The 27,657-nt window shown below is 32.8% G+C and overlaps 3 protein-coding genes across 3 annotated transcripts; all 3 read left to right on the plus strand.

Moving 5' to 3' along the window:
• The first annotated feature begins 2,662 nt into the window (after positions 1-2,662).
• Positions 2,663-3,994, plus strand: LOC132945841 (uncharacterized). Its single transcript, XM_061015632.1, has one exon. The coding sequence runs from the start codon at positions 2,663-2,665 to the stop codon at positions 3,992-3,994; it is 1,332 nt and encodes a 443-aa protein (XP_060871615.1).
• Positions 3,995-24,655: 20,661 nt separating this feature from the next.
• On the plus strand, positions 24,656-25,354 carry LOC132945856 (uncharacterized). The gene has a single exon (XM_061015655.1). It carries the CDS (start codon positions 24,656-24,658, stop codon positions 25,352-25,354), a length of 699 nt encoding a protein of 232 aa, XP_060871638.1.
• Positions 25,351-25,935, plus strand: LOC132945867 (uncharacterized). The gene has a single exon (XM_061015665.1). The coding sequence runs from the start codon at positions 25,351-25,353 to the stop codon at positions 25,933-25,935; it is 585 nt and encodes a 194-aa protein (XP_060871648.1).
• The last annotated feature ends 1,722 nt before the right edge of the window (positions 25,936-27,657 follow it).

Below are 27,657 nucleotides of genomic sequence, written 5' to 3' on the forward strand. Positions count from 1 at the left end.
GTGGATTAGGATGAAAATTAAAACCACCCATTCCCCTCATAAAACTAAAAAAAAATCTCAAGAATATCTTGATTCAACCGCCGAGTTATTACATATATAAGCCCATAGTAAGACTTTAAATCAACTAACAAGTTTCTTAAAGGCCTATTTGTTAACAGAATTCCCTTTTGAAATGGCAACAAGGATTTTTTTGAGTGCACCAACATTGTTTTTATGAAGTTGTCCATTTCGTCAAAAAGTTTATTCTGTTCATCTATTTCTAAACCATATGCATTTGAGTTATCCCCATATGGTTGTTGGAATTTAATAGATCAAACCAATTGTTCACCAAAAGAATGATATCTGCGCACTTCAGTATGTAATATTTTGATTAATTACTAATTTTTAGCTAATATTTTGCGAATGAATAAATATTTATTTACTTTTTTCCAGTTTGATGGTAATAAGAGAGCATTGTTATCACCATAATATTGAATAGCTTTAGCCACTCTACGTGAAAAAAGTTGCGTAGCTAATCTTACTTTCTGGTGTTGATGTCCTTTATCGTGTAGGTGTAATTCAGTCAATTTGAAAGTAAGCTTTAAATCACCACTATGGGACTATCTCATTGAATTTTCAATTACAGATTTACCAATATATTGCGCTAAGAATATTTACTCACAATAATTATACTGTTTGAAAAAAAAAAATACACTAATTTTGTTTAATTTACTTTTGTTTAGAAAGAAGCCATGGTCAATAAAATGGTTACGTAGGAGTTTAATCAAGCGGAGATTCTATTGACGTATTTTTATAAATAAAATATTTAACAATCTTTTTTCATTAAGCTCATCCACATTGAGATTCAACTCAAACTCATCCAATTCTGAAACTGTTTCAAATGGTAATTTAAATAAGTCATCTACATTTCCACTGTATAGTCTTAATTGTAAGCCTTGTTGTTGAATTTGATTTTGTATGTCAACAATGTCTACTTGAATTTCATGTAATGTGTTTTGAATTGATTTGTACTGCTCTGAAACTAATTTGTAATAATTAGATAATAAATAAATATGATGACGAAATGCACTATAACATCTTTATTAGTTTAATACTCCGACTTCGAACGTGCTTAACTTTAAAAACGCATTTATTTTTTAATAATTGAATTTTTGTCATTTAAATATTTAATATTGAATAATAGTTTTAAATAATGGTAACAGACAAAGTTAAAAAGTGTTTATAATTACTGCTTTGTACCACTTTGTAAAAACACACGTGTAAGTACACCAGATAAAATATTCTTAAATGTGCCTGAGTCCAAAAAATAAGTTTTATTTAATTTATAATATTCATTTAATTTTGGCCCTAAGGCTCTAAAATATTTCTTTACAATATTTCGTAGTTTATCAAAAAAAAAAAAAATTAATATTATTTATTTTAAGGTGTCAAACTAGATTATTGACACTTTCCTGCATTTTTCAGATTGAAAATGTTCTTGAAAATTATGTTCAATTTAATGGGACTAATAAAACTTGTATTTAAAAAATGTATCATTCCACATAAATTTGATTGTTAGTCGGATCGAAAAAGATCTTCTACTGTCCTAAATCATCCATTATTTTTTTTTTAAAAAAAGAAAAGAAAATTAGATGTGGAAAATGCAGTTAACGAATATAGTATAAATAAAAGTAGTTTCATAATTTTTAATTGTTTTATACATTTTTGATACTAATTGGAAACTTTTACAATAATTTATTTTTAATGACAGGTGGTATTATTTCTGTAGAGATCTGTATTGATGATCAAAGTAATTCAATTGATTAAAGGAAAAAGAATGTGTGATGCAAATACTAGTGATGTTGGTGTACAAGTCAATTAAAAAAATTTAAGAAGCAAAAGATCCAAAAAAATTCAATGCAGATTATCAGAGAATTCAACTAAATTTAAAACAATAGCTTGTTCACCTATTAAAGTAAACCTTTTAGAATCTTGTAACACTAAAAGTTTAAATGTAAAAGAGAACTATTGTTCAGTCTCAGAATCTAGTGATCACAGTTCAGAAACATCAGATACTTTAGCTCTTTCTAGTTCTATCGAAAGTGAAAATTAATTTAACTTTTAATTTGAATATATTAATGAACGATTAAAAAAAAATGGCTTATGAAGTAACTTTAAATAATATTAGTAGTAATCCAAAAGAATATATAGAGTAGCTTGGGGTAAAAGTGCGCATGAGGTAAGAGTCCAATTCCGCTATTATAAATTTAATTTTCAATATATGGTCAAACTGTTCATTATCAATGATTATTTTATCATTTCTCCACGTTCGTCCACACTTTTGCACATTGTTGGGACATTATTTTATTAAATATGAGGTAAGTTAAGTTATTTAATCTTCTGATGTAATATTTCAGTATTTTATAAATTTTTTTTTGTAAACTAAGTACCACTTGTATTAGAAATAGTACTGTTAATCAAATTTAACTTGTTGTAAACTTCACATTGCATGTGTCGTATAATAGTATCGATACACAGATAAAAAGATAATAATGATTAAGTTAAAAATGTTGATGTGGGGTAAGAGTACGAAATTAATTTGGGGTAAAAGTAAAATAGATTTTATGATAATCTAAAAACAGTGTATCAAAAATTGAATGTACCACCAAGTCGTATATTTAATATGGACGAAACAGGAATACTTACAGTGCCAAATAAAGTCCCAAAAGTAATTTCATGTAAAGGTAAAAAAATAGTGGGAAAATCTGTTGCTGCTGAACGTGGTGAATTAGTTACTGCAGTTTGTTGCTTCAGTGCGAGTGGTATTTATGTACCCCCTATTATAGTTTTTCCGAGAAAAAGAATGAAAGACGAATATTTGAACGGGGCACCCCCAGAACCCTTAGGTTTATTATCTGATAGTGGTTACATAAATTCAGAGTTGTTTTTAAAGTGGTTAGAACATTTTAAACATCATGTGAAACCATCTGAAGACTCCCCAGTCTTACTTATTTTGGACAATCACACCTCGCATATTAATATAAATACAATTACATACTGCCGAACAAACTTTATACATTTGGTAAGTATACCACCACATTCGAGTCATCGTACTCAACCATTAGATAGATGTTTCTTCAAGCCGTTAAAAGACTACTATGCCCACCACTATGATATATGGACAACCACACATCCTGGAAGAGTGGTCACTTTATATCAACTTGCAGAAATTTTTGGTAATGCATATGGACAAACGGCATCAATGAACAAAGCCTTAAATGCATTTCAAATGTGTGGGATTTGGCCACTCAACCCAAATATTTTTAGTGATGATGATTTTCTACCTTCTACAGTGACAGATCAAACAGTTTCTGAAGATCTTCAAAATAATCAGCCATTAGACATTATAAATATGCCAATTGAATTTGTTAATAATGAAGTCACATTAAATCAAACAGTTGAAAAGCCATCTACATCACTTATAGTTATTCCTTCTAATATATCTACAGAGTCACTAGTAAATAATGTACTTCCAGCCTCAAGTTCAAAAGTTACAAGATCCCCAGTGTCACCTGCAGATATAATACCTCTTCCTAAAATATCACTAAAAAGAAAGCGTCGCACCAAAGGTAAAAAATCTGAAATTTTGTCGTCTAGTCCTTATAAAATGCAACTTGAAACATTAGAAAAAGATAAAGAAAATGCAAAACTAATTTCTGAAAAAAATAAAGCAGATAAACAAGCAAGAAAAAATTTATTTGAAACTAAATCAAAACCAAACAAGAAAAATGTACTTAAAAAAGCTGATACCTTTGAACAAGTGAGCACAACTATTGACTCTGAATCGGCTACAACAGTAACTTACAAAGAAAATTGTCCAGCATGTAATGAAAAATATGTAGATCCACCAACCGAGGATTGGATTATGTGTTGTAAGTGTAAAATTTGGTGGCATGAAGCATGTTCATACTATGAGGATCTCCATAAAGACTTTGTATGTGATTTATGTTCATAAAAATTATATTGTTATGACAGTTTTTTTTTTAAATTTGTACCTATTTTAAGTTTTTGTTAAAATTGACAAGGTAGTCATGAAAAAGAGATTATTATTTTTATTTTTTTCAAATTTTTATTTTAAGTTTGTGTTAAAATTTAAAATTGACCAGGTAGTCATGAAAAAGAGATTATTTATTTTATCTTTTTAATTATGTAATTTAAGCTTATAATGTTTTATTTTTATTTTTTTAATTATTAATTAATATTGTAAGTGTTAAATAGTTTATTTTTCATTGAGGAATCAGGAATATATATTGTTCAAGTTTTTATTATAAGTTAAATGAAACAAATTGTCAAACTAGTCATGGTAATATGGTTATTTTTTTTTTTACTATTTTTATTATGCAATTAAGTACCTATATAATAATGTTGGACTGTAATGTAACCAAGTTCCTTATATTGTATTTTAAGGATTGTTATGAATATTGTCAAATATAAAATGTTTGACTACTAAATACTAATTAAAAATAAAGAGTTATTCTATACAACTAAGTCTATATTAATTTCCCATAAGGACTTTTACCCTGAGCTATACGGAATTTTACCCCATGCATGGGGTGAGATTCCCAATATTTATTTTTTTTAATTTTTGTAAATATTTTTTTAAAGGTATATAATAAAAAAGTTTAATCTATAAATTGACATTCTTTATAAGTTCATCTTTTAAAAAAATATCACTTGATATCATATTAAAATTGTTATCACATTATAAAAACTAAATAAATAGAAAACGCGCACTTTTACCCCAAGCTACTCTAGGTCTCAATGGAGAATGGTATAAGTGTAATTTAATTAAATTAATAAGTTATCATATAGAACTTGAAGAGAGAAATATATTTATAACTTTAATCAATTGTGTTCTCATAAGACCTCCTAGTGTTTCACAAAAATCTAAGTCAACAAAAGATCATGTTTTAGAAACTAAACGTATTGCAAGCTTTCGTATTCATAGGACGATTGAGAAAAATTGAAATGTTGAAACCCAATGCACTTTATTAACTGTCAATTATTATGTAATACTGATGTCATGGCTATAAGACATAAGCGCCAAAGGTACAAAAATTACCAATCATTTGCGCCAAAATGTGTATGACATAAGCGCCAATCTAATATTTTATACCTGTTATACCCAACATATGACATAAGCGCCAAAGGTGCAAAAATGACATATCATTTCACATTTGCGCCAAAATAAATATTTTATTTAAGTAGTTTTTTCAAAATTGATATATCTTATAAAAATGATATTATATTATAAAATTAATAAATCATAAATTATGATATACATGCAAATCAATATAAATTTAATACATTGGTTGAGATTTTTTAAAAAAAAAATGTCAATAATAAATTGGTTGATTTTTTAATCCCACTTTTTTCACATATTCTACACGATTTATTTCACCATCCTGGTATTTCTTCCATTGTACAATTATTTCTTCGTGAGATATCCTTAATTTATTGTTAGGAGGAGAGTTCATAAATAAATATGTTTCACTTTGTAATTGTAATAATACATCAATTACTATGTGAATGGAACCACATGATGGGCCACATAAAATTGGTCTTTTAAATGTCGATGATATGACTCAGCTGCATTTGTAGTTCGTATAACCTCATTATCCAGAATTTCAGCCCAAATTTTAGATGGAATCAATGTATGTTTCTAGAAGGTAATCACTAAATTTGGAAATCGTTTGATCTTCAGGTGCGATGGACATTAAATCATGTTTTTGTGTTGTGTCACTATTCCTGTGCATAGGCGGTATACAATATAGCCACAGACCTAACGCCCGACCAATCAGAAATAGGCGACGCTTAAAGGCTGATTTCTAAATACATATTTTAAGTACAGACAAGAAAAGGATATCTATGAATAGAAGAGATGACACCGATTACGTTGATACCATTTTGACCTTTGTAAAATAAATTCCGGCTAAATTACAAAAGAAACCGTGCCGACTGTAAACACACCAATCAGCATACAGGTTTACTAGTCGGTACGGCGACGGGTATATAATATACGGGTGCACGCTCATACAAAATCATCAGTCTTCTTCCACCTTTCAACACAACACTACACACCAACACAGTAGCGGGAAAGAGGAAGACAACAACCAGGAGCGATTAGAATCATAAGCACAGGCGATCCAGTGAAGGTGAAACGAAGAGCGGTAGATACAACACAGGAGAATTATTGTGCCGGACGACCAGCAGCAGTCATATTCGGAAATACAACCCGACGGAAAATAAGTAGTACCAGCGAATCAAGAAGTAGTATTCACACGACGGAGACGGTTAACGCACATCGCCGGCGAGCCAAGAAACTATCCTACGGCAGTAGTGAGTGATTACCAGCGGCTTTATACGCGGTTCTCCTCCACTACCGTTAACAGTAGATCTACCATTGCGACTACAAAGAGGTCCTTTTCAGGACCATTACAAATCCAGCGTGCCCGTCTAGGTGTTCGCCCCGAATCTCTCGACCTAACATTGGCTTGTCCAAGTTCATAATTAGGTAGCCAGATTTCATTTCCTATTATATTTATATAATCTACTATTGATTTATGCCCTTAATATTGTTAAATTTAAATCACGCCTCCTTAGGCCCGATACCGCCCGACACGATCTACATACTTAAGTCAACCGTGCGGCCGGATTAAACAAATCCCTAATAACTGTAAATAATTTATTTTAAAAACATTGTATCGGCGCACTGTTTCAAGGGGTACAAGTATTATAAAAACCAAAACAAATTTACCTAAGTATGTATAAACATTTTTAATTACAAATAATAGTTTTATTTATAGGTATACTCCGGCCCACGAGAGAAGTAACCCCCTACGCGCATGCAGACTGACGGCAGCGACCGTTCCGAGGCCTCTATTCCCCCACTTTGTGTCATTCAGTGTCGGGCTGTGGCATGCATACAGCACGAAACAAACGCTATACAGAGTGATCATAATATATTGTCATTCATAATATTATCGTATAGCGGAACAAATCTAAATTAAAATTTATTTTTATTTTTTAAATATTCATTCATTTACAAAATTGTACGTGATCGTATAAAAACATGTGAAATTAAAAGTATAATATAAGTACATATGTATAATATAACGTAATATTTCAATTTTTTCAAAAGTAATTTAGGTATGTTATTATTAATAATATAATTTACAATCGTACAAAAACAAAAATATATACATAGTATTTAGTACATGAAAACAAAAAAAAAATTTAAGTCACTTTTATAAATATTATAGCAAAACGAGTTCTTTTAGAACAAATGCCTAATACAAGTTCAAGTGAAGACATGGACGATCCAGACAAAGATCCTGATGTCTGTTTTTTACCTCTTGCCCCAATTTCTGATACCTCAAGTTCAGATGACGATGATGCTACTGAAAATCCACAGATACAAAATTCAAATTTCAAATGGTCCAAAAATGGTCAAATACCAAATCATTTTTCAAGATTTAAATTCAATGAAAAATTTGGTTTTAATGTTGAAGTAGATAATTCAATGATGTTACTTTGCATTATTTGTTAACACAACTTTTTTAAATTTAGTAGTTAATGAATCCAATGTATATGCTGCACAATCAAACACTGAATTAAATGTAAGTGTTCCTGAATTACAAGCACTTATAGGAATTCTTATTATTATGGGTTTTAATCGTTTACCTAGTATGAGGTTATATTGGTCGGATGATGAAAACTTTCATTGTAAATGAATTGCAGACATTATGCCAGTTGAAAGATTTTTAAAAATAATAAGGTTTTTGCATTTCAATGATAATACTAAAATGTTACCTAGAAGTTCCTTAGAATTTGATCGGCTATATAAAATAAGACCCATGATAAAACATCTAAATGCTGTTTTCCTTGAAATGTTTTCGCCTTCACGTTTCATGTCAGTTGATGAAAGCATGATTGCGTTAACTGGTAGAACTATTATGAAACAATACATGCCCCTCAAACCAATTAAACAACGTTTTAAAGTTTGGGTTTTAGCTTGTTCTATTACTGGATACATGTATTCATTTGATATATATACTGGGAAAGCACCTGGAGGTGAAATAACTTTAGGCCTAGGTGAAAAAGTTGTACTATTATTAACTCGTGCATTAGTAAGCCTAGGTTATTGTTTATTTTTCGATAATTTTTTTAGTACTACCTCTAATGCTAAAAATGTTAGAAAAAAAATTATATGGATGTGGCACATTTCGAAAAAATAGAAAGTTTTATCCTAAAGATATTTAAATAAATCAATGAAAAAAGGTGATTTCGATTTTGCTCAAAGTGGTGATATTACAGTGACAAAATGGAAGGACAGAGGTAAAAATCCTGTAATTGTAGTAAGTAACATGCATGATGGATCTGAAAAAATGAATGTATTGCGTACAAATTCCATTGGTAGTCGTGAATCAGTGCCTTGCACAGCATCAATATCTGATTACAATATGTATATGGGTGGGGTGGATAAGTTTGATCAGTTGATGGCTGCATATCATATAAGTTGGAAGTCAAGGCGTTGGTGGTTGAAAATATTTTATTATTTGTTAGATTGTTGTATAGTAAATAGTTTTGTATGTTATAAAGAGGATTCAAAAAATAAAAAAAATAAATATATGTCACAACTCAAGTTTAGGTCGAAATTAGCAAATGATTGATTGGTAATTTTTGTGTCAGAAAGAGAAAAAGGCATACTCGTTCTGTTGAGCTTGGAAATAAAAAAACAACAAATAATGGCACATTCCAAGATGTGGGTAAACATGTTCCGATTCAAGGCAAATATCGGAGATGTGGTTTTTGTAGTACAAAAGAAAAACAAAAAAGATCGAACTTAATTTGCAAAGCATGTGATAAAGCTTTTAAAGAATTGGTAAATATTTGACCAATATCTACCACAGTTATATTTTCAATTTCCACATCTGAATCCTCGTAGGGTGAACTATCTTCGGTTAAATCACCTACACTTAAAGTAGTTGACTGAGTTGATTTTACGCTTGTTGAAAAAGTTCTAAAAGCTTTTGCAAAATTACTTGCATTATCTGTAACTGTATGACTTATTTTTGAGTAATGAATATTATATTCTTGTGTCATACATGTCATTGTTTCAGTGATATTTAAGTAAGTGTGACTTCCAATTACTCGCTTACAGCCCAAAACAAATGATTTTCTTTCATAAGTTATAGGATCAATTAAATGACAAATCATCCCTGAAAAATTATAAAATATTACTATTTAAAGAATATTTCAAAGATAAAAATGATTGTTACTAAACTAACTATTTTTTAATTGATAAACTACTCATTTTCAAAATAGTTTCTTTGTTTTAATTACATAAATGTGATTATTAATATATATATTTTTTGAATATTTGGAATTTATAAATTTATATATTCTATATTTATGTGCGACAGTTATGAGTGATATATTAAAAATATTATATTTATTTATTTATTTATTTATATTTATATTTACGGGTCTAGCCCTTTTGAAAAACAAAGTTTGATATATACAGATTTACAATAAAATTAATAAAGATATACATAGGTATGGTATAAGCATTAACAGAGGCGGGAGGCGTCAACATTGGCAAGAGACATTAATCTTGTGATAGGTTCGTTTGCTAAATAATTTGAGGTGTAAGAAGGAATGTAGAAAGGAGCATTATTTCGAGAAATACGTTGAGGTACTCTAAAATTGATTAGGCTTAAAAGGTAAGGCGAATCTATGTTACCTGATATCAATCCATTTAGAAACTTAAACCCTAGAGTAATTCTCCGATTAGAAAGGGTGTCAATATTGAGGAATTCGGAAACAGGGACGTAATCGTGAGGCTGATGATGTATATTTAGAATAAACCCAGCGAAACTAAGGAATTTTCTTTGTACCATTTCAAGTTGTCGAGAGTTGTCTGTGGTATGTGGATTCCAAAGAACAGCACCATACTCTAAAATTGGACGGACAAGTGAACAAAAAAGAATTTTTAAGGATAGTCCTAGCTTAAAGTCGTGAGCCAATCTCTTTAAGAACCCAAGCATTTTGTAAGCTTTACAGCATATCATAGTGATATGCGGTCCCGGATCAAGAGAACGGTTGAACTTAAAACCTAAGTCAACTATCATTTCAACACGGGAGATTACCGAATTATTAAGACTGTAGGACCAATTAATTACAACATGTTTTCTAGTGAATGACATAATATGACACTTATCAAGATTCAGAGTTAAACCTAGTTCTTGAGACCATTTGTGAAAATTGTTTAAATCAGCTTGAAGTTTAAGGCAATCATCAGGAGAATTTATTTGCATAAATAGCTTCATATCATCAGCAAAACAGAGTAGCTTACAATGATTTAAAACTTTGTTAGCACTATTTACAAATACAGAGAAGACCACCAGATGACCACCTTGCGGAACCCCTGAAGAAGCTTTCAATACCTTAGAAGTAGTACCAAATACTTTTACTACAAAATATCTATCAGAGAGATAAGAAGAGAACCAAGTTATGAGAGGTTCACCAAATCCTGAATCTCTAAGCACACGAATTAATAGTTCATGACTCACTGAATCAAATGCTTTTTTAAAGTCAGTATAAATGACATCAACCTGACTATGGTTTTTAAATGCATCATAAATTAATGAGGTAAAAACAAGATTACATGTAAGTGTAGAACGACCGGGGCGGAAACCATGTTGCTCTTCCATCAAAATTCCATTAACCTTTGGTTGAATGTATTTTAAAGTTATAGATTCAAATAGTTTTGAGATATGTGACTGAATTGAAATTGGTCTATAATTCAAAGCACAAGATAAATTACCTGATTTCGGAATCGGTGTAACATTACTCATCTTCAATATTGAGGGAAAAATACCTTCATCCAGTGAACGCCGAAAAAGAGAGAATAGTGGAAATGCAATTATTGACCTTATTTGATATAAAAATTCACCACAAATTCCATCAGGACCCACTGACCAATTACCTTTGAGAGCTGACAGACCATTAAGAACATCATCCAAAGAAAAATAAACATTATTGGGCAAGTCAAATTCTGAAATATTTGGTAGATCGTTCGTAGTATTAATATTATTCGTTGTGTACACCGAAGAAAACATATCAGCAAACATATCAGCAATTTCAGTTTTATTAGACGAAATATAACCATTGTGAGAAATTTCCATAGGCGTACCATTACTTGCACGATTTTTTTTAACATATTTCCAAAAGTCACTAGGGTTATTTGTTAATGAAGATTCTACATGTTTGTTATATTCATTAAAACACTTTTTAGACATATATTTGAAACGAGCACGTAGCAACGAAAAATTAGTATAGTTTTGACCATTAGGATTAGATTTATACTCAACATGTGCTTTTTTCTTTTGTATGTTGATACGTTTTAATTTTGAATTAAACCATGGTGGGTAGGTGGTACTCCAGAAGTTACTTTTTGGTACAAAATTTAATATACTTAAATGTAAGGCATCGAATAAGGTATTGAAAGCTGTCTCAAGATCGAGGGTAGATAGAGTAGTATTCCAATCATAACTTCCAATAAACGAGGTTACGTTAGAGTAATTAGTTTTACGAAAATTATAAAAAGAGTGACGGTTATCTAAAGAGTTTGTATGATCAGAATAAGGAAGAGTTAAGTTCAACGGAGGGTGGAATGGATCAATAGGGACTACTGGTTCCAGGGATTTATCAACTAAGAAAGGAATATTACAAAAAATTAGATCTAGGATTGATCCATGACTATTCAAATTTTTATTATTTTGGAAAAATATTATTATTATTAATATTAATAATAATGATATTATTATCTTATTTGCATAAATAAATCAGTATGGTAAAAATTGTTTTAAAATGTATTTAGTGGGTTTTTAAAATATTTTAAATGATAGAATAAACTAATTGAAAACATGAAACTAGAAAAACTTAAAGTTAGTGTTATAATTAGTAAGGACTTATGATGTTGATGAACTAAAAAGTAAATAAATATGTATGTAATTTGCTTAATATGTATGAAAAAAATATAGAAATATTGACACAAATTATTCAATAAATATAGAAAAAATTGTATTTATAAACAGTATAGGTATACCTTAGTCTAATAAAAGTTTGATAATTATAAGAATAATTGATAACAATAAATGATAACAATAATTTAAATCATACCTAGACAACTTTTATTATTGCCACTCCATATGTCTGCTGTTGTACAAATGAATTTTGATTTTTGAATCAAATCTGATAACATAGAAACATATGAATAGTAACTATTTTTCAAAAGTTGCAATATTTGTTTTCTATTTGGAATAATTGATTCGTCATTTGAATGAATGAGTCCCAAAATGAGTTTTTTAAAACTACGTTTTCGACAGTCACTAATGGTCGCATTTCACATACAATATAATATTCAAAAACCAGATAATTTACCTGTCAAAAAAATGTTATTAATAAAGAAATACAATTTTAATAAAATAAAATAAATATTTTGATAAGAACAATTGGTGTATTACCTATAGGCTATAAATAATTATTAATTATAAATTCCAAGTAATTTTTAATAATCAATCTATAACTATAGACTAACAAATTACAATATAGTAAAGAACCTATTTCACAAAATGTTTTTATATAACAATCCTTCTACCGACGATAGAGAACACAGAAATTGTGGAATATTAAAAGCTATTTATATAATTATATAGTTTACGAAGAAATATTTACAGTTAAAAATTAATAACAATATTATAAATATCATACAATTGTCATCACACATTCGTAATAAATGCAGTTTTTGAGTTACTATTCGGTACAAACGACTAAACACTATTTATAAATAATATGGTTATTACTGTTGTGCGGCATGCCGGCATGAAGTTATCCGGTTATCGGCTTATCGCCCTGCACGCCAGTTATACGTATTACACAAAACAAACTCATTTTAGTTATATAATATTATCATTTTAATATTTGGAATATAAAAACAAAAAATTAAAATTAAAATCTCAAATTATAAATGTATTAATACAATTTTATTTCATTATTAATAATGCAATATTAATTACGTCGGCACTCGGTATATTATGACCTAGTATTTAAAAATTTAAAAAATTATTAATTTAAGTATAATATTTTATTTAGATAAATTGACACAGATAACCATTAAAATCATCTAGATAAGATAATATATTACCACTCATTTTTTTATCTAGATAAGATTATTAAATGCATAATATTATCTAGATAATTCCCAATACTGTTCGTAAAGGATCCGGTGCAGATGCGTACGTCTCATTTGCGTACAGTCTATTTTTAGTTACAAATGTTCTCACTTGCGTACAATGTAATTACCCAGAATGACATTAATTGTATTTGCGTACACACTCATTTCCCTTCACACTTGGTCAGGCTTAGGACTGGACTATCAATTTAATCTAATTTGACGATTGTCGACAATTTTTTGAGGCAATTGTCTAAATCGTTATTTTCTAAAAAGTTTTGAATAATACGTTTGATTCTCTCGTCCAATTTTATATATTTTTTGTTACGTTTAGTCCCTTCTAAATTTAATTCAGTGCGTAAAAGTCGATGGTCACTTTCTGCTGCTGCTGTCTTTAGTTTTTCAATTAAAACCCAAATACTCGGGTGCGATCTTCCCACCAGTGTTTTAAATTTATGGTTCCATCCTTCGACGATGTTGTTGGTTCGGTGATTTTCATTGTAACAATTCCACATCTCCTTAGAAATAGTGGCGGAGTCGAGCCAGTTTTCAACAAAATAGTCGTTAAATTGAGATAGCTTCACGTCATCAAGTGCATTACTTTGAATTATAAGCCAAGCGTCGTCAATTTTATCAATAGGAAGGTAAGCCATTGCTCCACACTTCCTAACATGCATTCGAATATCTTCATTTTGTTTATATACAGATGCTAAGCCAACATCCTGAATTTTTCGCCACAAACATTGCGTGAAGTGGAAATGGCATCCACGTAATTTTATTTTTGGAAAAATAGTTGTTAAGGCGTTTATTGTAGCTATCTCGAAGTCGAGGTGTACGGACTGTGGATTCCATCCAATATTTTTCATTTCCTCAAAAAGGCGATGGTACGTTTGTTGCTTTTTATCGGACAAAAGAGCAAAAACGATGGGGAAAGCATTGCGTTCGTAAAAACTAGAGCTTGCATCTATGTGAAACGTGTACAATTGTGTAAATTGCTTACTACAAGTCTTAAAAGTTCCATCTATAAAAAATTCGGAATACTCTTTCAATGCACTTTTACCTGATGCAGACGCGAAAATTATAATTCTGCTTGTCTGGTCGATAGTTGCATCCAGAACAATGAATGAAGTCCCGTCTTTCAAAGCTACTAGGTCAGCTGGTATTTCAAGTTCTTCTACGGTTTGTGGATCGCGAACAGACCATTTAAATTGTTTTCGGGCACGATAAAACCCAGCTTTCACTTCGTCAAACGTAGGAACTTCTGCGACAAACTCGTATCCAGCGTCCATTAAAGGTCGTACAGCGTCGTTGTAAATAGAACGAACTGGCGTATCTTCTTCACGCAATCTGTAAAAATTTGGTACACGTATAAAATTATTTTAAACATGTGTATAATGAATATATGTAACTTTTTGAATGATAATAAAATATTTTCTTATTTTATATGTTTTACCTCTTACGAGCTGTAGATAATGATTTTGCAACTTCAGTCTTTGCCACATCGGGAATGCACTCGTGATCGGTGACGGCAAGCACATTGTCGCCTCGTGACTTTAACGTTCCTCTGCAGTTTTTTTTTTTCGTTTATACACAACCAGCTAATGGTTCCATCTTTATTTTTGCGATGTTGTCGGTATTGAAACCCGCTACCGTCAATTAAAGCTGGCTTCTTTTTTGTTGTTTCAATAATTTCCATTTAAATATTAATAATAAATTAAAATAAACAAAGAAAAAAATTGCCGTGAGCAGCAACACTGTTGTTTGTATGTTAAAACTGTTCACACACTGACATATAAACGTATTAATCGTACGCTCGTAGATCAAGTCGTATCAAGTAAAACGGTGGGTGTTAATCTTTGATTCGATATTTCGATAAGATAATAAATATCTTATAACATATTTAGGCGGAAAAAGTATACATAGGGATTAGGGAATGCCAACATTTTAATCTGTGTACTGAAATGCGACTATAATTCGACTATATTTTACATCTGCACCAACACCGTTCGTAAACGGCTATGAGCTGTGGGTGGCCACGTGCGTAACATACCGAAAATTACCCCTTCACTTTTTTTGTTTTAAGTATATCTCCGTCAGGTTTTGCCTTTGGGGCGCCGTTTCTTCACAAAAACATTTTTTTTATACCCTCTAAATATTCCTCCTAGTCGGGGTACTTTTGACGCCCCCCCCCCCCCAAAAAAAATAAGTTATTTCGGAAAAACTCGGCGTGTCGTCGGACGTTTCTGAAACTCAAGATTCCAACGTTTTATGTGGCGCCGATGAAAAGTCGCGTCTAGTGCAGAGTCAGTAGGAGCAGTGTTTCACCGTGTATTCGTGTCCGAAGATCATTATTTAATATAATAATCGTTGTTGGAAAAAAAATGTATTGCTTGTGAAAATTTTTACATTGATCGGCCACAGCTCTTGCGGTATTCGTATAAGAGGGTCGATTGTCACACCCCCGGATAGGGAATTTAGTGCCGATTCGATATAGAGTACTAAGTGAGTTAACATTTTGTTAGTAATATAATAGTTGTTAGATATTAGTATATATTTTTTTCTTTTTTTATATAATAGTATATAAAATTCTTTTGTTTTACATTTTCTTCTTAGTCTAGTGTTAGTACATGGTGGTCATATATGTGTGGTTAATATACGTATTCTATTACATTTATATAATTTAATTATTATAACTATTACATGTTTATATATGTAAATACTTATGCTATTACCTAAAATTATAAAATTTGACATTACACTTATTACATATTTATATATCCGTCCTATATTCTATTGGTCTTATATGGTTTTTGTTTTAATGATTAATTCGTTAGTTAGAAGGTTATCTATTTCTTAACTAGAGTATGTACATTCATGTATGTGGAATCTTATTTAGGTACTCCCTGATCCTAGTTATAGGTATAGTCTGAAGAAATACTAGAAATGGTAGTAACCATCAAATTTTGAGAGTGCTTATATATTAATTCTAATAAAATTTCGTTTAGTACTATTTTAGCCCTATAATTAAAGATGTTAATTAAAATTATACGCCTATATATATATTCTTATTTACTTTATACTTATATAACGTTACATATTTTTGTACGGTGTTTGACCGTTACCTTAACCGAATGCCTAAGGTAATCTGATAATGTCCTATGAGCTCTCTCTAAAGCTCCATTAGCTTCCGGGCGGTAAGAGCGTGTGTTTATCTTATTTATTTGTAATAATTTACATACCTCGGTAAATATTTTACTTAAAAAGTCGGTACCCTGATCGGTTAATATCGTTTGTGGTATACCGTGTGTGCATACAAAATGTGTTACGAACGCCTCGGCAATAGTGTTAGCTTGGTGATTTGGGAGGGGAACTCCCATAGTATATTTAGTTAAATCACATTGAAGTGTTAATATATATGTATTCCCTGCTAATGTAGTGACCAGTGGGCCGACGATGTCTAAACTTATTTTTTCGAATGGTTCTGAACTTGTTGTCGTGATTACCATGGGTTGTTTTACTTTTTTATTCGTGACCTTTTTCTTTTGGCACGATGCGCAATTTTTTATATATTCGATTACATCTTCTTTTAACCCTCGCCAATTAAATTGTGTTTTTATTTTTTTTTATTGTTCTATGTATTCCGACATGTCCGCCGGTTACGGAGTCGTGACATTGTTTGAATATGATTAATTTTTCTTCGTCACTGAATTCTAATTTGGAACAAATAATTATGTCTATTCCTGTGTTTCGGAAAATATATCGAATCATAGCACGTACTTGTGCCCATTCTAGTCGGTCTATAAAACCCAATTTATTCATGGCTAATTTATTCAATGATCGTTCTTCACATAATAATTTTAGATTTAATAGTGATAGATAAATATTTTCATACGTTGCTTTTTGTTTGTTTCTACTTTTGGTAGTTAAGAAAATGATGTACCTATTTATATCTTGTAAATAATTTACCTCCCCAATTGCTTTGCTTGGTGTTAATTTTTGACCGTTGCCAAATTTTTGTTTTAATTCGTAATTTTTTTCCTGACATAAAATTATAACGTTTTTCAATTTCTGATACTATGTGGTACTCCTCGGGTGACTCTATTAGACTACCGTTTACTTCTTTTACGCGGTTATTAGTTATTAATTGTGTTTCGAATTTGTTCAGAAATGCGGGATAGCTTTCCTTTTTTATCTCATTTATGCTATACATCCTAGTGAGTGCATCGACATTTGAATTTAATATTCCCGGTTTGTATTGAATCTCGTAATCGTATTCCTCTAAAAGTATTCGCCAACGTGCGAGTTTTGATAGTGGGTCCTTTAAATTTAATAACCATGAAAGTGCGCGGTGATCGCTTAGTATAATGAATTTTCTTCCATATAAATAAGGTCTAAATGTTTTTACTGCAAATATGGTGGCTAAACACTCGAGTTCGGTAGTACTATAATTGTTTTCACTTTTATTTAAAGTTCAAGATATATATGTAATAGGTAGATCTCGTGACACTTCCCCTTGGGATAATATGGCGCCTAAAGCTTTTCCGCTTGCGTCTGTGGTAACAATAAATGGTTTTGTGAAATCTGGATATTGTAGTATAGGTTCCGTACAAAGGATATTCTTTAACTTATCAAATGCTTCTTGGCAAGGGGTATCCCAGTTAAAGGTAACGCCCTTCCTTAATAGGTTTGACATTGGTTTTGCTATTAAACTATATGATTTTATAAACTTCCTATAATACCCAGAAAGTCCCAGAAATGATTTAATTTCTTTTACGTTTGTCGGTGCTGGGAACTGTAATACTGACTTGACCTTTGCGGGATCCGGCTGTAAGCCGTTTTCACTAATTATATGACCTAAATACATACACTGCTGTTTTAAGAACTCGCATTTTGCTGGTTGTATTTTTAAATTATGATTTCGTAATCGTTCAAATACGTCGCGCAGTTTTTCGTTATGATCAAGTAAACCTTTTCCGTATATTATTATGTCATCTAAATACACTAAACATTTTATCCCCACTATACCAGCCATTACATTATTCATTAAGCGTTGGAAGGAACATGGAGAAGTTTTAAAACCCATTGCCATTTTCTTAAAATGCCAGTGGCCTTGGTTAGTCGAAAATGCTGTAAGCTCTTTGCTTTTTTCATCTAACTTTACTTGGTAAAAACCCGATGCAAGATCAATAATGCTGAATAGATTACATTTCCCTAGTTGGTCTAATATTTCGGTTATATTAGGTAGTGGATGGTACTCGTTTATCGTTACTTTATTTAAAGCTCGAAAATCTACGACTATTCTAAATTTTGGTATTTGACTCGCGTCAAGTTTCTTTTTAACTAGTAATAAGGGAGCGTTCCATGGTGAAAAGGAAGGTTCAATAATGTCGTCCTTTTCCATTTGCTTAATTTGGGAATCTATCTCGGCCATTTGTGCGTGTGGTAAGCGATACGGTCGCTTATATATAGGCTCCTGATTCTCCGGTATATTAATTTTATGTGTTAACGTATCTGTATATGTTAACGTGTCCCCCGTTAAATGAAATATATCTTGGTAATGCTCACATATATCTAAGATAGATTGCCTTTGCTCGTCATTCATGTGATCACTTCTAATTATTTGTCTAATTTCATTAACGCGTCTACCTTTATTTTCGTCATTTATTATTAACTGCGTATTCGTGATCGTATCGTATTTTATTTAAATTGTTTAACATAACGTTTTGAGGCTTCTCGGTTATATTTAAAACTTATTACTACTTCACCGTTCTGTACGGTATTTATTATATTTCCACAAAATACCCCCTCCATTATTTCTTGCTTATGAATTAAAATATCCTTATTTTCTACATCCTTTGCAGCTATAGGTATCGATACAATTGTTTCTGATCTCGGTTTTAATAGTAACTCCCCGCGCCTATTCTTATTAGCGTTAATTGTTAGAGTTTTATTTGCTAAGTTGATTACAACGTTATTCTCTGATAAGAAACTATTTCCTAATATACCGTTTCTCCTTATTGGAAAATTTTCGTCAACTAAATTAAATTCTGTATTTATTTCTTGCCCTTGGATTATCAAAGGTATGGTAAGCTTGCCTATTGTTTGTATTATTTTGTCGTTAATTCCCCTTAAGTTAACCGATTGTGTTTTGTCTACTATTACATTGTTACCTATCTAAAATATGGTTTTTTATTATATTTACTTCACTCCCTGTGTCGACTAGAAATTCTAATTCCCTATCTGTACAGGCGGGTGATTTACATTTTATATGATTATTGTTGTTTATCTCCGTTAATATAACGGGGTAACAACCTCGGATGGATCCACGGATAAATGATTGATCGCACGCGCTCCGGGAGTCACGTGAGATGTCCGCTCGTTTCCCGAATTATTATTACGTCGCTCGTCGTTCTGTTTTTTATAACAGACGGCTATATTGTGTCCCGGTTTGTTGCAGTAAGTGCATGACTCGCTCCTTGCATTATAATTAGTCGGTGGACGTGTGAAATTATTCTGATTGGGTGGTCTACTATTATACGCGACATTGTTCATTCGGCACTGTGACGAAAAATGTCCTTCGCGATTGCACGTATGACAACGCCTAACATTAAAATTGTTGTTCCTCGGATTTGGGTTCCTATTAGTATTCCTACCGTAGTTATTGTTTCTGTTTATATTATTGTTATTGTCGTTGTTACGATAGTTGTACGCTGTGTTTTGATTATTATTGTTAAATTGTCTATTTTGATGCGTATTTCTATTGCTATACGTATTATTTGCGCGGAAAATGTCTTGTACCTACATCATTATATGTACGAATATTTTTTTCGGTAATTAACGCGATTTGCATTGCTTGTTCGAGAGTAGAAGAATTTTTTGTTTTTACTTCGAATTTTATTTGGTCGCTTAAACCGTTTATATAACTGACTAACGCTTGTTCCCTAATATTGTCACGTAATATTTTTGCTTCGGTGGGTGTTTTGTCTATGGCTACCGTGTTACATAGTTTCTGATATATTTCTTCTACTCTATTATTGTACGCGCATATGGTTTCATTATGTTTTGTTTTTACTATGTTTAATTCGATTTGTAAGTTAGCTGCTCCGTAGGGAGTTTCGAATGCGTCTAACAATATTATTTTCATATCGCCCCATTCTACAATTTCCTTATATCTGGTTACGTTAAAAGCTCTGTCTGATAGTTTAGTAGCTGCTATCATTTTTAACATGAAAGGGTGCTGTTCTGAGTCTACCGTACTTATAATTACTTTGCAGGCATTTAAAAATGGATATATTTCGGATTGTCCTGAATAGTTAGGAATTAATTTTATTGCGCTTATGGGTTTCATATCGGTACTGCCTGTCATTTTCTTAGCTTTGACTATTCTTTTCGGTTGTGTATATTCGGTGTGAATAGTATTTCTATTACTTCGTAAACCTTGGCGAATTGTGCCAGTAGTAGGACTATTTTCAAACTCCTCTAGGTTTATTAATCTTAAGCTTTTATTCAATATATCACTACTTAATGGTTTGATCTCTATACGTTCGTTAATTATTTCTTCGTTAAATGTGTCTAACTCTTCGTCTAAGTTATGTATTTCTATGTTGTCAATTATTTCGCTATCAGTATTGTTTACGTCAATTTCTAAATTATTCTCGTTTTTGATTATTTCAATTATTCTATCTAATGTTTGCCTAGCTATCGTTTCGAATTCGTCGCTTATATTTTCCTCTGAACTATTGTTTATTAATATTTGTTTAATTCTTCCTAACGTTTAATATAGATTTCAAACATAAAACTCTTTTATTCATATATTTTTATTCGATTTGGGCTTTGAAATTCGGGCATAGGGACTTCTACTCGGGCTAGTAGGCTTCAACTTGGGCTTTAAACATGGGCTAGGGGCTTAAACGTGGGCTTCAAAAATCTACACGTGTTCTATACAATGGAGTAGCTAATTCCAAGGGAGTTGTACTTAAATAAGATGAACTCAATAATCAATAATAAATATAATCTCAATAATAATCTCAGTAATGCCCTGTAATAATTCACAATAATAACTTCAATAATAAATTCAATAAATGCCCTTTAATAACTTCAATAATAAATTCAAAAATTGCCCTTTAATAACTACAATAATAATTTAAATAAATTGCCCTTTAATAATAATTTCCCTAAATACGATGGACCAATAGACCAAAGGAGACGGTTATATAAATTATGCTTACAACATTGCTGTATTCATCTCGTTGCTTGATCTCTCTCGCCGTAGTTGAATTGTAACAAAAGTTCGGTCTTCCCAGAGTCGTTGAATTGAAGCGTGCACTCCTCAGTTCAACGGTGATCCACGAAGGTGAAATTGCCTCTGTTGATTGAAGTTTCCTTGTATCTCTGAAGACCCTGTCCACAGCGCCAAAATTCTGTTACGTCCCAACCGACGTCGATATATACATCAACGCAGAGATAGAATACGTGATGTACTAGGTATGATGAATGTTTATTAACGTAGTACAAAAATACAATGTTATAATATAAAGATAGAATATAAACTGTGAGTGGTGTTACGACCTGACTCTGAATGTCCCTAACCGTCTGAAGAGCTCTTGTCCTGGGCTTCTATATATATGATTGTGTCCTTTGGAGTGGGTGGTTGTAGTAGTGGCTAAGCTCGGTCATGAGACAGAGTTCGGGTCTCGTATTTGGTATGCTGGTCGACTCGTATCCTGCGTATGGGCGTTGGCTTTCCAGGAAAGATACGTATGTGACGGCACCTTCTATAGTTTAATTGTTTTCTCTACGATTTTGCAACGACCTCCGCATGTTATACTATACTAATTGCCTTATTAGTTATAGTGTCAAATATTATTAGAAACGTGCGGCGCGCTGTACATAGTTAATATATGATTAATTAATACGTGGGTACGTAACATAAATATCCACACTTCAAATGACCATAGTTACTTTTAAAAAAAAAAATAACATTTTTATTAGATTATACTTATTATTTTGACTATTATTTTTACGACGATTATTTGAATATTATAATTGACTTTATAGACTTATAGTTTACCTTTACAAGTATAATTTAATAAATGGCAATTCAATATTTTGTGATAAGCATTATATTTTGTGATAAAAGTGTAGTGACGCCATATTGGAATAATTTGTGATTTTTCTTGCGAAGATCCATTCGTTGAGATACAATAGCGCCAGCGGCTCGCCACAAAGATATTGATAACCATTGATAAGAAAAAGAAAAAAAATTATAGGGACAGGTACTGATAATGAGTATTGATAACGTTATGTGATAAGAGATATTTATGACACTAGATCATAGATAATATAAGAATGGATAGGACATGCCTATACCAGTTCCATATGGGGCCGTGTGCTTTTTTTGGGGGAGAGAGAACGTAAAGAGAGAAAGACGAAATGGGGCTTTTTAAGGTTATGTGCAAAACTATTTTATTAAATAATAATGAATAACATGATAGTCAGTTATATTTAGATATTTGTCAGTTTGTATTTTGATTGTTGTGCCACTTGTGCCTGGAAAATTACTCTAAACTTTGTTAAATATTTAAAATATTAAAAATATTAATTATTTATTAATTATCATATCAATATTTGCCTCATATAACCTTAAAGTTTCATGTAATAAGTTCTTATGTCCTATCCATTCTTATATTATCGATGCACTAGATAAGTATTTATGATAAGAGATAAGGATTTAGAGATAACTAAAAAAGGATAGGGACAGTGATTTTGAAAATTTATGTTAGTGATAAGCGCCTTGATAGGGGAAGGCATAAGGGATATAGGAGGAGTGATAAGAGATAATGATTTAAAGGAAGAAAAGAAAGATAGGGACAGTGAGATTTATTTTTTATTGATAATATCACTAACCTAACCTATCTGTGATGAGAGATTAGGAATGAGAAGAAATATTTAATAGTGATCACAACTGATAAGAGATTAGAGATACCAAATTTCTCTCGGAAATCAGTGCCGCAGGCCCAAGCTCGCGGGGATACTCGGGGTTTTGATTTTTTATCGAGTTTCAATGCATTTATATCTCCCCCCCGTATAAATATTTTATCTGTACAGTAGGAAAAGTATTCGAGTCCCTGCTGGTGACAAGGCTACAGGAACACATTGCCGGTCGAGGTGGCTTGTCTCATAACTAATTTGGCTTTACCAAACAGCTGTCCACGGACGATGCGGTGAGGAAACTCCGGAGTACGATCCTCTCCGAAATAAATTTCCCCTCTTCAAAGTTCAGGCAATCTGCCTGGATATCAAGAATGCCTTTAATGCCATTGGCTGGAATGAGGTCATGCTAGCATTAAACCAAGCCGAAACTCCAGTGTACCTGAAAAAAGTCTTCCAGGACTACTTTTCCGGGAGGTCAGCCAAAACTTCGGCTGGAGATCAAAAAGTAGAGATCCAGGTTTCATGCGGTGTCCCTCAAGGCTCTGTCGTTGGCCCGCTTCTTTGGAACCTTGCCTACGACCGGATTCTCCAACTCCAACTCCCACGTGGGTCCAGACTCATCGGTTTCGCTGACGACACCTTAGTCATAAGCTCGGGGAAAACCGTCCCAGAACTGGAATCAATTGCCAACGAGACGCTCTCCCTTGTCTCTGATGAGATCCGGAACATAGGACTATCACTGGCAGTGCATAAAACCGAGGCGGTTGTGTTCACCAACAAATTTAAGTTCGAGACCCCAATGCTGCTACTTGACGGGCAAACCATCCAGCCGAAGGGCAACATGAAATATCTGGGAATGATAATATACTCCGTACCACGAGAGAACGCATACAGCGGCCGACGGAAACTGGTTTTTTTCACGCATGAGCGTTCCCCTCTACGAAACAGTTTCTCAGCTGGAATAGGTCGGTTGCTATCGGAACTAGTCGGTTTTCGGTTGGGTCATGTGTACACAGAATGGTTGCTGAGCAGCTGACAATTGTTGATTCACGCGTCGTTTACACTACTGTATTGTGTTTTTTTTACCGAGTGAATCTTGTTTTATTTTGACTGTGCCGTAAATTGTATTATATTATTTTTGCGGCAGTGTTTGCATTACTACGTGTGCGCATATCCTTTTATTTTGACTGTCAGGTGTATACCTTAATTTTTTTTATTAAAATGGATCAAGAAGGCAGCAATATTTCACCAATGAATTTATATCTAAGAATGAATGAAAAATGCTCGTGGAAAAGTAAGAATTATTTTAACTATTATAATTGTATTATTTTGGACTGTACTTATGTCCTATAGTATGTTATATTATACTACAATAACCATTATTTTGAATTCTAGTTTGTTGGTTCTGGTCAAAAATGGATGATTGTAAATTTGTACAAAAACAAAATGGCACTGCAAGCAACTGGAGATGTGCCAAAATTGACTGCGAAGGAAATGATAAAAAAAATATCGGAAGAAAGTGGTATCGGACAACGGACTGTGAGCGTTACTCTGTCGGAATATCGCAACAAAAAGACTGTAACATCACCAAACAAGACCAAAATCAGACCAAAAGTAACCGATAAAGTAGACGAGTTCGACCAAAATGCCATCAGGCAAAAAGTTCATCAATTTTGGCACAACCATCAAATTCCGACGTTGAATAAAATATTAACAGCAGTCAATGAAGATGACAGTTTGCCAAGTTTCTCAAAAATGTCTTTGTACAGAGTTCTGAAACATCTGAATTTCGAGTATGTCCCTAAGTCTCGTAATAGTGCAATAATCGAACGGAATGATATTGTGTGTTGGCGCCGAAACTATTTGGAAACTATAAAGAATTACCGTCAGTTAGGTAGACAAATATATTACCTTGATGAAACATGGGTAAATGCAGGTGAAACTACATCGAAATCATGGGTGGATACTACAGTGAAATCGACAAGGGACGCATTTCTCAGAGGTCTTACAACTGGACAAAAGGAACCATCTGGTAAGGGCAAGCGGCTCATTGTTGTACACATCGGGTCATCTGACGGGTTTGTTCCTGGAGGTCTATTTTGTTTCGAATCGAAAAAAATACCCAAGATTATCATGACGAAATGAACGGTGATAATTTTTATGAGTGGTTCAACAAAATTTTGTCATTATTGAACGAAAATGCCGTGATCGTCATGGACAATGCGTCTTATCATTCGGTGAAGAAGGACCCATTCCCCCTTATATCTTCGAAAAAAGCAGATATTATCAGCTGGCTGGAAAATAAAGGTGAGGTAGTCGATCATACAAAGATTAAATCCCAATTATTGGAAAGAGCTCAAGTTTTAAAGCCTCAATATGAACAATATGTGATTGATGACTTGGCAAAGGCTGCTAATAAAACTGTTGTACGTCTTCCCCCTTATCACTACGAATTAAACCCCATAGAACTCGCGTGGTCATCAGTAAAAAATTATGTTCGTATGAATAATACAACATATAAATTGCAAGATGTTCGTAAACTATTGGAAGAAGGCGTGGAACGGGTTACACCAGACATGTGGAAAAACTTTGTTGCCCATGTAATAAAAGAAGAAGATACATTTTGGCAAATTGATGTTTTATCTGATCAACTTCTGGACGAAGAACAAGGATCACACGTCATAACGATTACAGGTGACACAAGTTCAGACTTTGATTCCGATTAAATCATTTGACAATAAAAAACATTTATTGTAAAATGATTTAATTTGAATTTAATTTAATTTAGTTAATATTTTTTTTAAATTATGACTATGGCTTAAATTGTAACCTATAGTACGATTTTGTACATTTATATATTTAATTATTATTTTTGACTATATAACTGCAGTATTATTTATTATTTGTATTTTTTGTACTCCGAAGCATCTGCTGCTACCGCACAGTGTCGGAAACAGCCACAAACATCCTGGCCGGCTCGTCGCCAACTTACTGGCCGAGGAACGCAGTGCCTCGTTCAGCGAGAAGAGGTCTGTAGTACGCAGTGAGCACTCTCTCCGTGATACCACAATAGCGAAGTGGAAAGCCTCGGCAAACAAGGGGACCTAGACTACCATTCAACAAAAATTCTTTCTGGACACGGTTCCTTTGGAGTCTACCTTCACAAAATCAGTAAGGAAGAGTCAGATGCATGCCACCACTGCAATTTGTGCTGTGACAGATTGCCAGGGAGAATCAAATCCCCCCAAAGGAGACAGTCGAGGCATCCACATCAACTCCCTGCTGGTGGGACATGGACGAAAACCCACGAAGAAAAGAAACATGGAGCGATGTGGTTAAAACAAAAACAAAAGGGAAACCTACCAACTATGCTACAGATAAGAGGAGCAGCGATGATAAAACAGTAGAGACAATTCGCACAAAGCCTCCTGAAAACCAGAGGCCACGGAATACCAACAAGAGCAACAATAAGGCCAAGCGAACAAGATAAGCCATGCCAGACTCAATTGCAATCAAGCCGAGTGACGGAGAGTCAAGCGAAAGCATTCTATCTACAATAAGGAAAGAAGTCAATCTTACACAGATAGGCGTCGCCGTGAAAAGCATTAGGGAAAGCAGAGGAGGAGAAATCCTAATCCAGCTAACGATAGACAATGACAAGAGGAAAGGGGAGCACTGGGAAAGAACTGGGAATAGCCCTCCAACAAACGTTGAGCGAAAAAGCCAAAGTCAGAGAAATTATCCAGTTCTCGGAAATAGAGATCCTCGGACTAGACGGGATTACTACGGAAACCGAAGTACTGGACGCTCTAAGATCGGCCGCAAAACTAGCAGATGAAGATACGAGCGTCAAGATCAGGAGCCTCAGGAGGGGACTCGGTGGCATGAAGAGAGCCACAGCAACCTTAAGAACGTCAGACGCGAATTATATCGTGACAGCGAGCAAGGTAGAGGTATGCTGGGTAAAGGTAAGACTGAAGATTAAGGCCACGAAATGCTACGGATGCCTATGTTTCGGCCACAGTAAACATTCCTGTAGCGGACCAGACAGAACAAAAACGTGCAGCCTCTACACAGAAAAGGGACACAAAGCTGGGGATGTCCCAAAAGCAACAAGAGAGGAGAAATTCTCTCAAATATGATACATACATGCCCTCGGGCTATGCCTATGCAACAAGGAAAATGCTCCGACCTTTTAACGGGGAGCCTTGACGTCAATCATAGACCTAACTCTTGCATCACCAGAAACCGCAGATAGAATGCAACACTAGTCAGTCCTGGACGAAAGTACTCTAAGTGACCACAACTATATCGAGTTTACAGTTATCTGAACTTGGTTATGACACCCAGGCTATCAACGTTATACCGAACAATGAAGAGAAATTTATATCTTTCTCAAAATATATAAGTAGTACCTTCACTGTTTGGTTTATCGACACGTTCAGGTT

This window comes from Metopolophium dirhodum, chromosome 1 (genome assembly GCF_019925205.1).
Source record: "Metopolophium dirhodum isolate CAU chromosome 1, ASM1992520v1, whole genome shotgun sequence".
Lineage (NCBI taxonomy): Eukaryota > Metazoa > Arthropoda > Insecta > Hemiptera > Aphididae > Metopolophium > Metopolophium dirhodum.